The sequence below is a fragment of the Protopterus annectens genome, chromosome 15.part0, assembly GCF_019279795.1.
Source record: "Protopterus annectens isolate FY-2018-M chromosome 15.part0, PAN1.0, whole genome shotgun sequence".
NCBI classification, from domain to species: Eukaryota; Metazoa; Chordata; order Ceratodontiformes; family Protopteridae; genus Protopterus; species Protopterus annectens.
Window position 1 is genome coordinate 200315775 of NC_056749.1, and position 15889 is coordinate 200331663.

Genomic DNA, 15889 nt, shown 5'->3' on the forward strand with positions numbered 1-15889 from the left:
GCTATGTGACACTTTGGTTGTGATTGGGGTTTGTTTGCGTTTCAACCTCGAAGGTCCTTGTTGCTTGGGCAGGTTACAGTTAAGGGTCTCCGCATATGTGGATTTAGTGTTGCTATCAGTGGGTGGTGTTGGTGTGATTTTATAAGGGCTATGTGTTGCTTGATGTGTAGTGCAGGTGTTAACCTTCTCCTCTTGACTGTCTAGCACAATCTTGGGTGGAGAGAGCTTTGCTTCCAGTTTGGCTATGCAAGTACATCTCTCACACGTTGTAGTGTTGGGTGGTAGGAGGAGAGGATTTGTCTGTGTACATAAGGCAATTGCTGCATTACCCCAGTATGAACAGATTCACCATGTGGACAGGAGAAATCACTGGAAGCTGACCCTCTGGAACTGAATCCTACAAAACCACTGTGGTCAGCTAATAACATTAGTGTTTCTTAATTTTCCTTTTACTTAAAGCATTGCTACAACAATTCATCTGATTTACTATTAAACACAATAACTCAAACAACCATCTTTAATTGCCTTGTTTGCATACATATTCACCTTTATTTCATTAGAAAAATAATTCTGTTCACAATGTTGCAATAATCTAAAAATGAACATTTGCAAATGCATCTGGTACTTTATATCTCACAATATTTTTGTACTATGTTCAGACTGACCAGAAATTATTAGGGTGTCCCCTAATCTCTGATACTCCATATTTGCTGACACAAATGAATATGTGTGTTATTAAAACATTCATAACAAGGAATATATACTTTGGGGAACAATATCATCTTTAAGTGAACTGTAATAATTGTAGATATTGGCAAATCTGAGTGTTGGTCAGTTTATCTATTTTATCATTTAATCTCCACTTTTCCCGGAATTCTTTGCACATAAAAAGCTCCGATATCATAGTAAGTGTGTAATTTCTTTATCCATTTGAATAAAGTTTTTTATGCAGTAATATTCGTAAAACTGGGAGTCTTTATGGTGAGTGTTATGCAGTCCGTCTTAGCCTGTGGTTTGCGGTTACTTCATATTTTGGATTAGTTGCTGCTTGGGACCGCTTTTCATTGTGTATTGTCATTTCTTTATGTCTAACTTGGCCATCAGTTGTGTTTTAATTATGTCTTTCTTCCATGTATTTATACTGCAGTTTGTCATATTCTGAAGCTCTTGCATATAATAAAATATCCAGTACAGAAGTATTATTTGTTAGCATCAAAAGTAAATAATCTCAGCATTTGTTTCAATTCTTCTGCATGCTCTAACATATGTTTATTACGTATAAAATTATATTTTTTGCTATTATGTTCAGAGTTGTAGATATTAGAGATATGAGTTTTGTTGTAGTATTGATGATAATTTACAATTTATCTGAATGTGTATTTATTAATATTTTAACTGGGTGGGTGCGCTGTTTCAAGGACAATTTTCAGCAAAAATATGAGTCATAAGGCAGCAACAGCATAGTTTGTACTTCATACAAGAAAGAAAAGAAATATTTTATAGAAAATGAATGAAAGTTGAATCTGACTTAAAGGCAATGTAACACCAAAAGTAAACGCGTATGACTTGAGGGGAAATAAATTCAGTGGTGCTTGAAAAAAGCAGTTTAAGTGAGGACAATGTGTAGCAGAAATATAATACTTAAATTTCATACAGCTACATATGTTTAATACTTGGATAAATAGGTCCTGCAGTATATGCAGCTTTTAAGGTATAAAGACTTATTGGATCATATTGCTAGGAAGGTATACTTGCTAAGATTTATTAAGTGTATTTGTATTGAATCATGAACTGTTCCTCAAGAAGCTTTCAAAATGCATGAAATTTGTTTAACATTCTGATGTTTTGTAGTGTGATATGCCAACACAGGGGTGTTGAAAAGGCCTTTCTTTCCTTTTTCTAATAGGTCTTTGTAAAAGGGATCCTTAATGCTTGCATAAAGTATGTGATGGGGTTTTAAGTTAGTTTTTTTTTTTTTTTAGTTGTAGAAAACGACTCATTAAAGCAGCTTATAAGTTAGTGGCTTTTACAAAAAGGAGGCTCTTGCAGTCGGTAGTACTCATTTGCAATTTGGAATGCAAGACATTGATGTTCTGTGTGGTGGGAAAGATTTGTTTGTGTCTTGCGGCTTTTCCCGGTTAGGGGGTTGCCACAGCGGAACTCCGGTCCGCTAATGATTGGCAGTTGATTTTTACATACCGGCTTGCCAGGCCTGACGCATAACCTTCAACAAAGGTACGCCCATTCACACATGTCTCCATGCAGAAGACTCTCTAGCTGAGAATCAAACCAGACAGCATCTTACTGTGATAAAGTACAATATTTTACTTTTCACTTAGTTGCTGTAAGGCTATGTTGAAAAATGAGTTTAGAATAAGTATACTATACATTATAGCCTAGAAATTAGATACTGATTATTAATGCCTTTCTAGATTCAGTAGTCATCTGGTGAGAGATTTTTACAGGCAAATTTAAGATGATGCAATACAATGGTGATGTGCCTTTCTGTATTTACATGCAGGTAAAGATTCCTGTCTAGGGTTAAATGTAGGTATTTCAGTTTATTGATATATCAAGGAAACGTCTAAATGGATCTTTAGCTGAAAGTACTCATGAGAAGGACAAGCTTCTGTGGTTTCCTGGAATATAAGTGTGACCTTGGAGGAGCTGATTAATTGATAGAGGCTAGTTAGCTCCATATCATGGTTAAATCTTTCAGAATTTTTTTTTAGAACCGTTATTGATTTGCACTGTGTGTCTTTGGTCTATATTGTAGCTGAAGGGGTCTTTGTGGTAGTCCAGCTAATAGTTCAACAAAAGAAACAAAAATACACAGTTTTGTGATTACCATGTTATGTACATATAAAAAACAGCTGACTTTTGTTAAAGTCTGAAGTAGATTATTTACAAATAATGAAAATAGTAAAGATACCAGAACTGAACTTTGTGGAAGGCCTCTGGCAAGGACACTAATATTAGATGCACATATTGACTTATTTGGAAGATCCTATTTGTGAGGTAATTGGTGAATCATAGATGAACATTTTTTCAAGTTATGCTTATGTTAAATTAAATCTGAATTAGCTATAAAATTAAATCTGAGCTAGAATAAACCCCCTCTATAGAATGAGAATATAAATTAGTAAATCTCCAGAATATCTTCCTGTGAATTTATAATCCTCTCATTAGTAATCAGTTCAGAAGTGTTTGGAGGAGTACAGTAACTTTTAAGAACTTTAGCTAACAATTTAGAAGGCGTTTGCATCCATTCTGAATATAGGGCTAATGTTTTGGATTTTCATTGTGAAAGTTGCTCTAAGTATAAAATGCTCAATTCTTTTTGAATATTTTTTATCTGTTCTAACTCATTATTATAATTTACAGTTTGTTGGGTCTCAAGAAAATTTAACTTTGAGGTCTTTTTCTTTAAATAGTTTACTATAAAAAGAGGCTTTGGCAATTGGGATCCTTGGTCTTTGCATTTTTATATCCACACATTGAATATATAAAGCAATGTGTTCATTTTGAATGTTGGCATAAAAGTTTTTTTTTTTTAAAGTAGGGAATGTATTTCCTTTTTAAAGGAAGGATGCATTCATTGACCACAAATAAGAGAAATTCCCTGAATAAATTGAATATTTTCAATCCATAATTTTGGAATGCTTGGAAAAAATAACTGGGGTGTGTAATACAGTCAGGAATAACATCAGTTAATCTATCTGAAATTAGAAAAATGTCAGTTCTTGATTTGTGTCTAGCTGAGTGGAATATATCATTAATTTATGAAAATTAGAAACTGTAAAGGGGCAATATAGATCTAAATCTGTTGACAAATTAAGAATAGGTACAGGCACAGAATAATGTGTGTAATGGGATCTATCTTTACAGTCTCTGTTAAGATCAAGGACCGAGTTCCAGTCACCAGCAGCAATGAATTAATGGCTTCATTTAAAGCCATTAAGGAGGTTGTAGAGTTTGGCAATGAATTCAGCTCAATCTTGACAATCAGCATGTAACTTAAGGGAAAAGTATATGTTTATTAAATTTAGTATAAGTAGTAATAAAGTAGCACCATCTTCCTACACGTTCAGCTTTAAAAAAAAATCTGCTCCCATAAAGAAAATGTTAGAAGAATAGCTACACCCAACTTGTTAAAATTTCTTGCTGTGATGATGCATTTTATCAAACGTTTTTTAAACAAATGATTCTATTATTGTGGTAAAGTAGTCTCTTGTAGAAAAATAAGATGAGCTTTGGAACTGTAAAACTGATGGATAAATAGCTTCATTTTTTTCAGACCCGTTACATTCCAGGATTCAATAAACCATGTTGAGAACTGCAGTAGACTTGTTAATGAAATTAACTTTAAGTACCTCAATAGTGAGATCCTTTCATATTTTTTGCAGTACATGGAGCCTCACCTCATAGGACAAGTTACAGAAAAAAAATGTAGCAGCAAGAAATATTGTATCTGCTTTGAAAGACAGTAAAACACAGTGCTGCTAAATAGGCTGCAAGCAGAAACAAAGGGGCTTTAAAGAATGAAGGGCTTTAAAACTGGTTAGAAACTTTGTTCTGCCACCTTTTTTTATTTATATGTGTGGCAGAGCATCTCATAAGATTTATAAGTATTTTATCTTCTGCTGCTGTTTTTTTACCAACTGGCACCATCTACTGTCAGTCCCTAGAGCAAAACCTGTTCATAGCAATACCCCTAACACTTAATATTGTGTCTCAAGCTACAGATGCCTGAAAGACAATATTTTTTCATTTTCCTGATTTCATATCACAAATACAGTATTCCATGCACTATATAACACTTTTTTTCAATTCACTGTATATTTGTCGAATTGATAAACTGAAACTGAAGAAAAGAAAAGACTTGTGATCCTTTCTTCCCCCTAGCTGTTCCTCTAGGGTTTTAATTACTTGTCAGTCTCAGGTGATAAGAGTGCTAAGTTGGATGCCTTGCCACAGTACTTGCAAACTGGCTTTTCCTTTTTTCAATTTTTCGTATCTGATGCTTTCTACTCTGAATTATTGTAGGTGGAGCAATGCAGTGGCTGTGTGGTAAGATTGCTGTCTCAAACCTTCAGGGTACAGGGTTCACCATTTGTATGAAGTCAGTATGTTCTCCCTATCTATGTATGGGGTTTCTATGTGCAGTCCAGTTTTCCCCCACATCCTGGAAATATGCTGGTTGATTGGCTACATTAAACATTGCTTTTATCTTGTCCTGTACATATTGCATTTACCCTTATCTTTGTAGCCTGGATAATCAAGCCCCTTTATACATCTGTCAAATGATACATAAATAAATTAATGCTTCTTGTGAACAGACTTGAGTGGTTTTGGTAATAAGACTGCCAGTTAGAAAGCAATGCAAGAAAGACATTTAATATATGCTGAAAGAAAAGGTGTTGTGTGTTATTTATAAATACAATGCATCACTGTGAGTGAGTAGCATTTGTGACTGTGCTGCTTGTGAATAATAAATTGGTCTGCAAATGTTAACAACTGCCACTGTATCAAATGCACCTTACCACCTCACTAAGTAATGCTCCCTCTCTTACTAGAATTTAACAGCTCTACAGAAAGTTTAAAGAACCAGTCAGTCAAGCACAGAATCCTGGCAACTTCAAATTATTAAAAAACACAGAAATACTTGCTCAAAAAAGTATATTTTTCAATCACAAATAAACAGCCATGATATTGGAAGACCTGTATTTCCCATTGAAGAATGTTATCTGCATATAATTGTCTATAAGAAAAGGCATTTAACTGACAACAAACTACAAATAAGAAAACACATGACGTTTTGGATAGCGTAATATGTACTACTGTATAGCATTAAACAAGATGAAGTATGTTTAATGAATTACTTCTTCACCTCATGCTTTAAACATTTCTAGCATATCTTAAACAGCTGTCTCACAAAAGAAAAAGTGGTGCTATATTTATAGTAAAATGCTCAAACTTATAAAATGATGATCAGCAGTGGAATACAAGCAATAAGAAAATGAAACACTGTCTCAGCAAAGTATTCTACAGTTTCCCTTTAGTACTTTAATGTTTTATGATTATTTTTTTACTTGTGCGCATTCTTCAGTTCTGTTACAAATAATTTACATCATTCTTCAGCTATTTCAAGCTCTAATCTTGATTTCATGTGTTTGACAGCTTTGGTTTCATTCTTATTTTTGTCACAGTACCAAAAGTGAAGTAGATTTTTTCGGATTTCTTTTTTTTTTTTATTTTTCTTATTTACTTTTGGTCATCTCTGTCTAGGTTAATGAAGTCTGTCCAGCTGTTTTTGGAAATGTTGAAAGATTTAAGTAATGAATAGTGTGTATACAATTTTAGGATTTTAAAGTCTTGTGTTTAATTTCAGATCTTCATCCAGTCTAAAGGTGAAGAAACAGGTAGCGCTATGTGAGATGTGGATTGCTACCTGTGTCGATAAAGTCTCAGAGAAGAAAACGAGTTCTGAAAATTCATTTCTTATTGGCTGGCCAACAACTAACTGTGTCATCACATTCAGGTACCCATTTCTAATACTGAACCATAAATTGCCATACATTCTATATTTTTCAGAACTCGTGCAGCATACTGGGTAAGATTTATACTTTAAAAACAAACTAAATAAATAAATACAGCAGCTGCTGGTTTTGCTGCATTCTTTGGGGACACCTACAAATGATTCTCTTTTGTATTCTGCATCATTCTTAAACCATTCATATGGGAGAAACATTACTAAAATTATTTGCTGAAATACCTTGTACACAAGTCTTCTACCCGCAGTTTATAAACAGAACATCCATCTCAGATACTGTAGCAAACAGAGTTCACTGCATATTACAGTGGTCAAAGAAAATACTGTTTGCTAATTAAGGTGCTGAAAAGTACAATCGTGTGAAATCTTACCATAATGGTAGATGTAATTTCCTTCACTGTTGCAATATACATTACATTAGTGATCCCCTGCCAAGGGTGGCCTTATGTCTGGCCAGTATACGAAAGCCTTAAGTTGCTTTAAGGTACACTGTACATCACACGTAGGGTAGGGCATAAAGGTGATGCCCTGATGTATTATCCTCAGAACTGAGAGCACCAGTGGAACCGCCAGTCCAAAGGAAAAAAAAAAAAGAGGTAACCAGTACATCCAGAAGACCAATGGACCAGGGGGAGGTGGGAAGGTGTGAATACTGCAACAATAAAGGTAAGGACATCTACCATTATGGTAAGATTTTATACAACTGTACTATGTCCTTCCACTTCACTGTTGCAGTATTCATTACATTAGGGAGAGTGCTAAAATTAAGAAAGAAACTTGGTAGGAGGAGGCAGGACTGGCATTGTCCTCTAGGAAGCTCTAGCTCTGGAGATTCCATCCAACTTCTAGTGCTTGGTAAATGTATGCACAGAAGTCCAGGTAGCCTCAAAAATAGAGTTCATATCCAAACCCTTGAAAAAAAGCACCATAAGAAGCTAAAGCTCTAGTAGAATGAGCCTTAACATAATAAGGAAGGCTTTTACCATGAAAGGAATAATAAAATGAAATAGATTTTGAGATCCAAGAAGAAATAGATGGTTTGAATAGAGCTAATCCTAAGAATCTACAATGAAAGGAAACAAAAAAGCTGATCAGATTTAGTCTTATCCATATAAAATCTGAGTTGGCTGTGCACATGTAACATGCACAGCACCTTCTCACTGTCAGATTATAGAGAAGGGAAAACAATGGGCAAATGAATAGACTGATTAAGGGACAACTCATTCACAACCATGGGCATAAAAGAAGCATTAGTATGCAAGGACACTCTCCTTATGAAACACCAAAATAGGAGGACAAGCCATAAGGGCTTGAAGCTCATACACTTGTCTGGCAGAAGTAAGGGCTAACAAAAGTGCAGTCTTCCAAGAGCAAAGTTGCAAGGAAGCCCAAGCTGCAGGCTCAAAATGAGCCTGGGACAATTCTTCCAAAAAAAATTAAGATCCCTGTGAGGAGCAACAGGCTTCCTGAGAGGCCTAATATGAAGGACACCTTTAAGGAAATGTTTAGCTTCAAATCAAGAAGCTAAAGGAGGAGATAAAGGCAGACAAGCAGAGATAGCTTATAAGTGGGCCTTTCACAGAAGAATAAGCCAATACAGCACTGGGCAATTCACACACACGAGAGCCAAAGAACCATCCACAGAAAGTGGAAACAGGTTACGAGAAAGGCAACAAACACAGAAACCCTCTTCCATTAGGATAAGGGGGATTTCCTAGTAGTGGGTTTCCTGGCCTCCTCAGAAAAATGGTGTCTATATGGAATCAAAATCCTATCACCCACAGTGTCAGCTGAAGAGTGGACAGATAGGGATGGATGAGAGATCCCTTGTCCTGTATGAGTAGATCCACCCTGTGAGGTAACTTGTGATGAGTGCCCTTAGATAAATGCAGAAGAAGAGTGTACCAATGCTTTCTTGGCCAAAAGTGAGTCAACAAGATTTTGGGAGTATCCTGTTGAATTTTGAGCAGCACTTCTGGGATGAGAGGAAGGGAGGAAAGCATGAAGAAACATCCCCTTCCAAGAAAATGATAGAGTGTCTACCTTCCAAACCAGAGGACATGAGACTCTGGCACAAAATAGAGGAAGTTTTCCATTCAGAGGGGTGGCAAAAAGATCTGTTTGAGGAGTACCATACTGGTGGACAATGTCCAGAAACAAATCCCTGTGAAGCATCCATTCATGGAATTTAGTTAAGGACCTGCACAGAGTGCTCCCACAATGTTTTAACTTTAGGGAATGTAAACTGCCTGAAGATTCTCTTTATACTGGATATCAAGATCCTACACTAGGAGTGCCAACTGACAAAGAAGATAAGATCTTGTTCCCCCTGTTTGTTTACATACCACATCACTATGGTTTTGTCTGCAAATACCTTGAGAGGTCATGGGGAGAACAGAGGATGAAAAGCCTGAAGTGCCAGCAGAAGAGCTCTCATCTCTTTGACATCAATGTGCCTTTTCTGTTGAAGAGGTAACCACAGCCCCTGCACCTTTAGGGAGCCAAAATCGGCTCCTCATCCTGTGTCTGAAGTATCTATGAACAGTTCGTGAGAGAGAAGCAGGGAATGAAAAGGAAGCCCTGGATTTGGAGATAACTGCGAGATCCACGAGTCAAGTTATTTCTTGAGACAAGGTAGGAGAAGAACTACAAATTCTAGGGGATGTGCATGTTGAAGACAAACTGACTTCAGAAACCATTGGAAAATTCTCATGTGGAGTTTGGCCAGAGGAAGCATAGTCATGGTGGATGCAATGAACCACAGAGCTCTCAAAAATTCTCTGGCTGTTATACAGGCCAGAGGAAGAAGAATTTGAAAGAAGGAAATAAGTGTTAAGGTCTTGGGAGGAAGAAGAGATGCCGGCATAGGCACAGTCTAAATCCTGCACCCCAGAAAAACAAGGTCCTGAGAAGGAGTCAGAAAATACTTTATGAAGATCACTGTGAACCCCAGGCTTTGCAGAGGATAAATGGCAAAATTAAAATTTTACAACAGGATCTCTGGAGAGGATAACTGAAATAGAAGGCCATCCAAGTAAGGAATACCCTTGGGGCAGTAGAAAGGCCATAGGGCAAAGCAGAGAACTAAAAATGCCAGGAAGCAAAAGAGAAATGTAAAAAAAACTTCTTGAAAAGGGGATAAATTGAAATATGGATATATAAGCATCCATGAGATCCAGAGACACCATACAAGTCTGAGGAAGCAGGAGAGAGAACAAAGTTGGAAGGAATAACATTCAAAAGCAGGGCACCTTAAGAAGTGTTTAGATGAGAGAGATCTAGAATTGGTCTCCAAGTACCCCTTTTCCTGAGCACTAGAAATATTCTGGAGTAAATCCCGTTCCCCTTTGAGGCACAGGCACCTCTTGAATAGTACCCAGAGTCAAAAGATCCCAAAGTGCCTCTGGAAAGAATGATAGTTGTTCCTGAGAGGGCTGAGACATACCCATAAAGGGGGGAAGGGAATTCCAGACCATGAAATACCCCTGGTGAATAATGGACAGAAACCAGGAATCCTGAGTAATCTGTAGCCAAACGGGAAGAGAGAGAGAGAGGTGAAGAGGAAAGTGGCTGGGAAGAATAAGATAGTCAGACAGCAACTGCTTTATCTGGAAAAGAAGACTTCTGAGGCACAGAATTCTGAGTAGTCTTTGCAGTAGGAACCTGCTTGCCATCCTTTTTACCCTTAAGAGGAGGGCAAGATTGCCTGTAACAAAGGATAACTTTTTGGGGTAGTGTCTCTGAAATTTAGGCACAGGAGAAACAAACACATGTTTAAGTTCCTGTAAAGATTTGCCCTTATCCTGAAGGGACTTAAACATAGCAGCAGATTCACAAAACAAGCGTCTATTATCAAGCAGGGAATCCATCAACTTAATATCAGGCAAAGGTTGAAGTCAAAGCCAAGAATACCTCATCACTGACCCAAAAGCAGCAGCCCTAGATGTAACATCCGCTGCATTATAACTACATTTGATGGAATGATGAGATACCTCGAAGGAAGTCCCCAACAGGGAAAGAGCAGTTTTACCCTCAGAGTCTGGAAGATCAGAAATAACCTGATGGGCCTAGGATAGAAGAGCCAACAAATACCTGGACATATGGGTCTGATTATTAACAGCCCTAAAGGCCAAGATAAGCAGAGGTATAAACCTTCTTTCCTACCCTTTCTATGTTGATATCATCTTCATCAGAGGGCATTAATTTGGAGAAGGAAACAATTGAGAGGGCTTGTCAGAAGCTACAGACAACACTGAGGGGTCAGTAGTACAAACATCTGCAGTCCTCAGATGCCCTACAGAATCTATCCGGTTTCTTGGGAGCAGGGGGCTGAGAGTCTGCAGCCTTAGAAGCACTGGAAAATGCATCCAGCAAGGCAGCCAAAACAGGAGGAACAGCTGAAGGTCTAGCAGAATCCATCTGCAACAACACATCTGCCTCCCCCTCAGAGGAATCTTGTTCTGTGGGTTGTTTTAGGGGAGTAGAGGACCTAGGGGAGGGGGGCTGGAACAGAAACTCCCTGAGGAGGTTTCAATGCTATCAAAGCACTAAACAAATCCTGAGATGTGGATCCTTAGAGACAGGAGTAATATGTTGTTTAGTATTTTGCTTTTTCTTCAAAGGGATGTCTGCCTTATAAAATTAGGAAGGCTGTGACCCAGGATGGCATTCAATTATGGTAGCAGGGACTTCTTCTCTGACTAATATTTGAGGAACACCCCTAGGCCCCGTCAGAGATAATCAGTCATGGTTCTCCCTGAACATCCAAAGCAGATATCTGTGATGCTCCTCAGATGTGCTTAATGTCAACCCCCCACCATCCCCCAACCCAGTTGCAGCAAAGGAATCCAATGATAAAGCTGGGCATTCACTTGCCTAGGGGGAGATGTCTGGCAGAGGCTGAACAGCAGAAGATTCTAGCCTAGGCTTCTTGGCCTTCTTCACTGATGGCTGTCCCTTGGACTGGAAAGCTCCCTCCATCATGTCCTTCTCAAGAAGCATAAGAAGCTGGTTTTCAAGATAAAGCATCAAAGAAGAGAGTCTAGTAAGAAGGGTTTTAGGTTCAAAGGCCTGACAGAACAGGACATATGGTCATGCAAGATGCCAATGCAAAATAGACATGTTTGTGGTGGTCTGTATAGGGAATCTGTCTCCCACGCTTGCATTTGCCCTTCTTGGATGACATGAAACCCCACAACAGCTATATAAAAGAAAGATAAGTTGGAAAAAAAGAACCCCAATGGGGTGCTTATATGAAACAGCTTGGTGAACCAGCAATGGAACAGGTGTTCAGACTAATGATCAAGAGATGGTGTTCGGACTCGTGGCAAAGACGTATTGAGGATGGTACGTCCGGATGTCACCTTTATGCCCTATGCTATGCAAGGAGCATACGTGTGATGTACAGCGTACCTTAAAGCAACCTAAGGCTTTAGTATACTGACCAGACATTGGGCCACCATTGGCAGAAGATCCCTTCTTCAAGCTTTTCCCAGTTAGGGGTCACCACACGAACACACACACCAACACACACACCAACACACACACACACACACCAGCACACACACCAGCACACACACAAACACAAACACACACGAACACAAACACACACACAAACACACACACACACAAACACACACACACACAAACACACACACACACAAACACACACACACACACACACAAACACACACACACACAAACACACACACACACAAACACACACACAAACACACACAAACACACACAAACACACACAAACACACACAAACACACACAAACACACACAAACACACACAAACACACACAAACACACACAAACACACACAAACACACACAAACACACAAACACACACAAACACACACACACACACACACAAACACACACACAAACACACACACACACAAACACACACACAAACACACACACAAACACACACACAAACACACACACAAACACACACAGCCAGTTTTGAGTGTCCAATTCACCTACAGCATGTCTTTCGGATGTGGGAGGAAACCGGCACACCTGGAGGAAACCCATGCAACCACAGGTAGGACATGCAGATTCCGCACAGAAGCACCCCAGCCGATTATTGAACCAGAGAACCTCTTGCTATGAAGTGGCAATGCTAACCACTGCACCACCGTGGCCACCCTGGCAGGGGATCCCTAATGTAATGTAATTAATACTGCAGGAGTGAAATGGAAAGACATCAATTAACCTTGACAAATTGCTCATTACCAAAACCCACTTTTCTCTGGGTTCCACCACTAATACAGATGTTGTAAGCTGGACTGCTGATGAGGAAAACCACACTGAAGTAGCTGGTACAACAAACAAGCATTATATTAGGACATCAGTGAGGATATCAACAGTATTGGCATATAGACATTATTTTAATGACTGCTCAAGGTAGTAGGACCACCAGCAAATAGATGGAGAATGCTTAGCTCAGGTGTTATTCCAACACAAATAAAGGTGATTCATTCCATTGAAACAAATTTAAGATACATACTGAGCTTAATGAAAACTGCAGCCAGTGGCTTCTTCACTTGTGGACTCCTACTCTACATGTGTCCAAGGAGACTGATTTTATTTTTCCAGAAAAATGTCACAAAATTCAGACTAACAGACAAACATGAGATGCCATGGAACTGGGCATTTTAAGTAAAAAGCTATTTGGCAAACCCTGTATTTCTTCTTATATTCACTACTTGTAAAAATAGCGTGAACTGTCAGTTTGTATTATTAAGTGCCCTGTTCTCAGAATCTGTTGTAATATTGTTTATCTGTTCAGTAAAGTTAAAATAGAATCACATTCATAACAAGAAAATACACTTCACAATCTAGTCTAGAATTAATGGAATTACACTTCATGAAAATAACATTTCATTTTTACTAAATCTAAATCAATATCTCTGCAACTGACATGTCAAGTAGCATTTGATAGGATGGACTGTATGCGAGCAAACAGCAGGTGACCGTGGTGTAAACTGAGTGCAAATAGGGACCGGATCCAGTAAGTTAGCCTTTTTTGTAATGTGGCACTGCAAAACTGAGAATCAGGTGAGTAAAGTCAAGGCTTTGCTACGCAGGCCAGTTGTACACCAGCCATGTAGGAGATAACAAGCAGGCTGTTATTAAATGCATTAATATCAGTGAAATACTTCATTTTATCAAACATAGCAGATATCACAGGTTGAGGAGCAGGCTTTTTACACTACAGGATTTGGCTAGGGTGACAGAATGAAGCAAACAGAGAAGACCCATTTTACCTTTACCACAGTCTGCATGGTCTCTTCTAGAAACCAGGGAGCTTTCAGGACACTGTGTATAATAAGAAACCATTTTATAAGTACGTAAACTGTAGTAGGGGTAACGACATACAAACTGATAAACTGTATGTAGATTCTAAAATTTATTCTTAGACACGACAGATTATAGAGATATATACAAAATCTTATCAGAACAGTTTGACTCTACAAAGGAGCTGAGAAACTGTCCTAGTGGCATCCACTTAACCTCAGATACTGAAGTCAAACTGGATTACACTGAAAAAGAGTTATGCACACTGGATCCAAACAATGCACAGAATTTGTAAATATGAGATGAGAACACTTTGGCATGAACTTACAGTACCATATTTAGTAGGTTGTATAAATTTGGGGAGATTCCTCAAGATTGGAGACATGCACTTGTTAAACCTGCATTTAAGGGAAAGGGAAATAGGACAAATGTAGAGTCATACAGACCCATAAGTTTACTTTCATGTTGTTGAAAAATAATGGAGAATGTTATAGTTGATAAATTATTGTCTGAATTGGAAAGGCTGGGACTTGAAAAGTACAGTTTTGTACCTACCATAAATGTAGATGTTCGAAGATCCACATTGCTGCAGTCCTTACATATGGGTAGTCTGCTGTCCTCGGTCGGCCCGAATACCAAAGTATTAGGCTGATGTCGGTCAAGGCGCTTAAAACTGACATCAGGACGTCAGGGTACAAATGCGCATGACCGACGTCATATCCCCAGTCTTTTCTTGCCCCAGATGTCAGAAGGCCCTAAAAAGAAAGGCCAAAGCCAAAAAACAGCAAAAAACAACCAACCACCCCTGCACTAATCATATTTACAATATTTACAATATTCACAACCCAAACCACACAACCACCTCCAACTACAGAGGGGAAGGAGGGAGGGTAAATTGGACTGCAGCAATGTGGATCTTCGAACATCTACATTTATGGTAGGTACAAAACTGTACTATGTTCTTCATCTCACATTGCTGCAGTCCTTACATATGGGTAGAATCCCAAAGCAGAGGTAAGGGAGGATGGCAAAACTATAAAGCATTAGGAGCCGCCAAAATGCCCTGTAAAATTGCAGTGGCAAAACCAGCCCTAGATTTAGAGTAAAGTGGAAGGTGGTAATGTTTAGAGAAAGTATGCACTGAACTCCAAGTAGCTGCCTCCAAAATATCTTTAGTAGCCACCCCGCGTAAAAAAGCTGTAGAAGTGGCAGTAGCCCTAGTGGAATGAGGCCTAATCCCAGCTGGAATCTCCTTACCATGATGGGAATAACAGAAAGCGATACAAAAACCAATCCACTTAGAAATAGTCTGCTTTGAAACAGGTTTGCCCTGAGAACCCAAAGCAAATGAAACAAACAACTGCTGAGACTGCCTGAACCCTTTAGTTCTGCTCAAATAATATCGCAACTGTCTGTGTATATCCAAAGTGTGCAAAATCTTTTCCCCTTTATTTTGGGGGTTTGCATAAAAAGTAGGCAAATGAATAGTTTGGTTTAAAGCCACACTAGAAACCACTTTAGGCATAAAGGAAGGGTTAGTACGCAAAGATACCCTGTCCTTGTGGAAAATTAGGAAAGGCTCAACCGCCATAAGGGCCTGTAATTCAGAAACCCTTCTCGCAGAGGTAATGGCCAACAAAAAAGCAGTCTTCCATGATAAATATTTCAACTCGGCAGTCGCTGCAGGCTCAAAAGGTTGTAGAGTGAGTTTCTCCAACACAAAATTGAGATCCCAAGCAGGAGTAGGAGCTCTACATGGGGGTCTTATATTCTTTGCCCCTCTAAGGAATTGCTTAAACAAAGGATGAGAAAAATAATGGTGGGTCACAGTCATAGTGAGCAGAAATTGCTGCAGCATGAACCTTAATAGAGGAGAAGGACAAACCTTTGTCCAATAACTCAGTAAGGTATTGAAGAGCAACACTTAAATTAGGTTCAGAAACATCAAAGTCCTTTGCTGTACTCCAAATTAAAAATCTCCTCCATTTATCAGCGTAAACTTTCCTTGTACTAGGCCTCCTGGCCTC

At 38.6% G+C, this 15889-nt stretch overlaps 1 protein-coding gene across 2 annotated transcripts in view; it reads left to right on the forward strand.

The window, feature by feature from the left end:
* LOC122790119 (rho GTPase-activating protein 20-like) overlaps positions 1-15889 on the forward strand; it is an 872483-nt gene that overhangs the window by 620624 nt on the left and 235970 nt on the right. For both annotated transcript variants that reach the window (XM_044057693.1, XM_044057694.1), the window contains exon 4: positions 6392-6541. In XM_044057693.1, coding sequence (XP_043913628.1) covers positions 6392-6541 — 150 coding nt within the window. The remainder of the gene's footprint in view (positions 1-6391; positions 6542-15889) is intronic.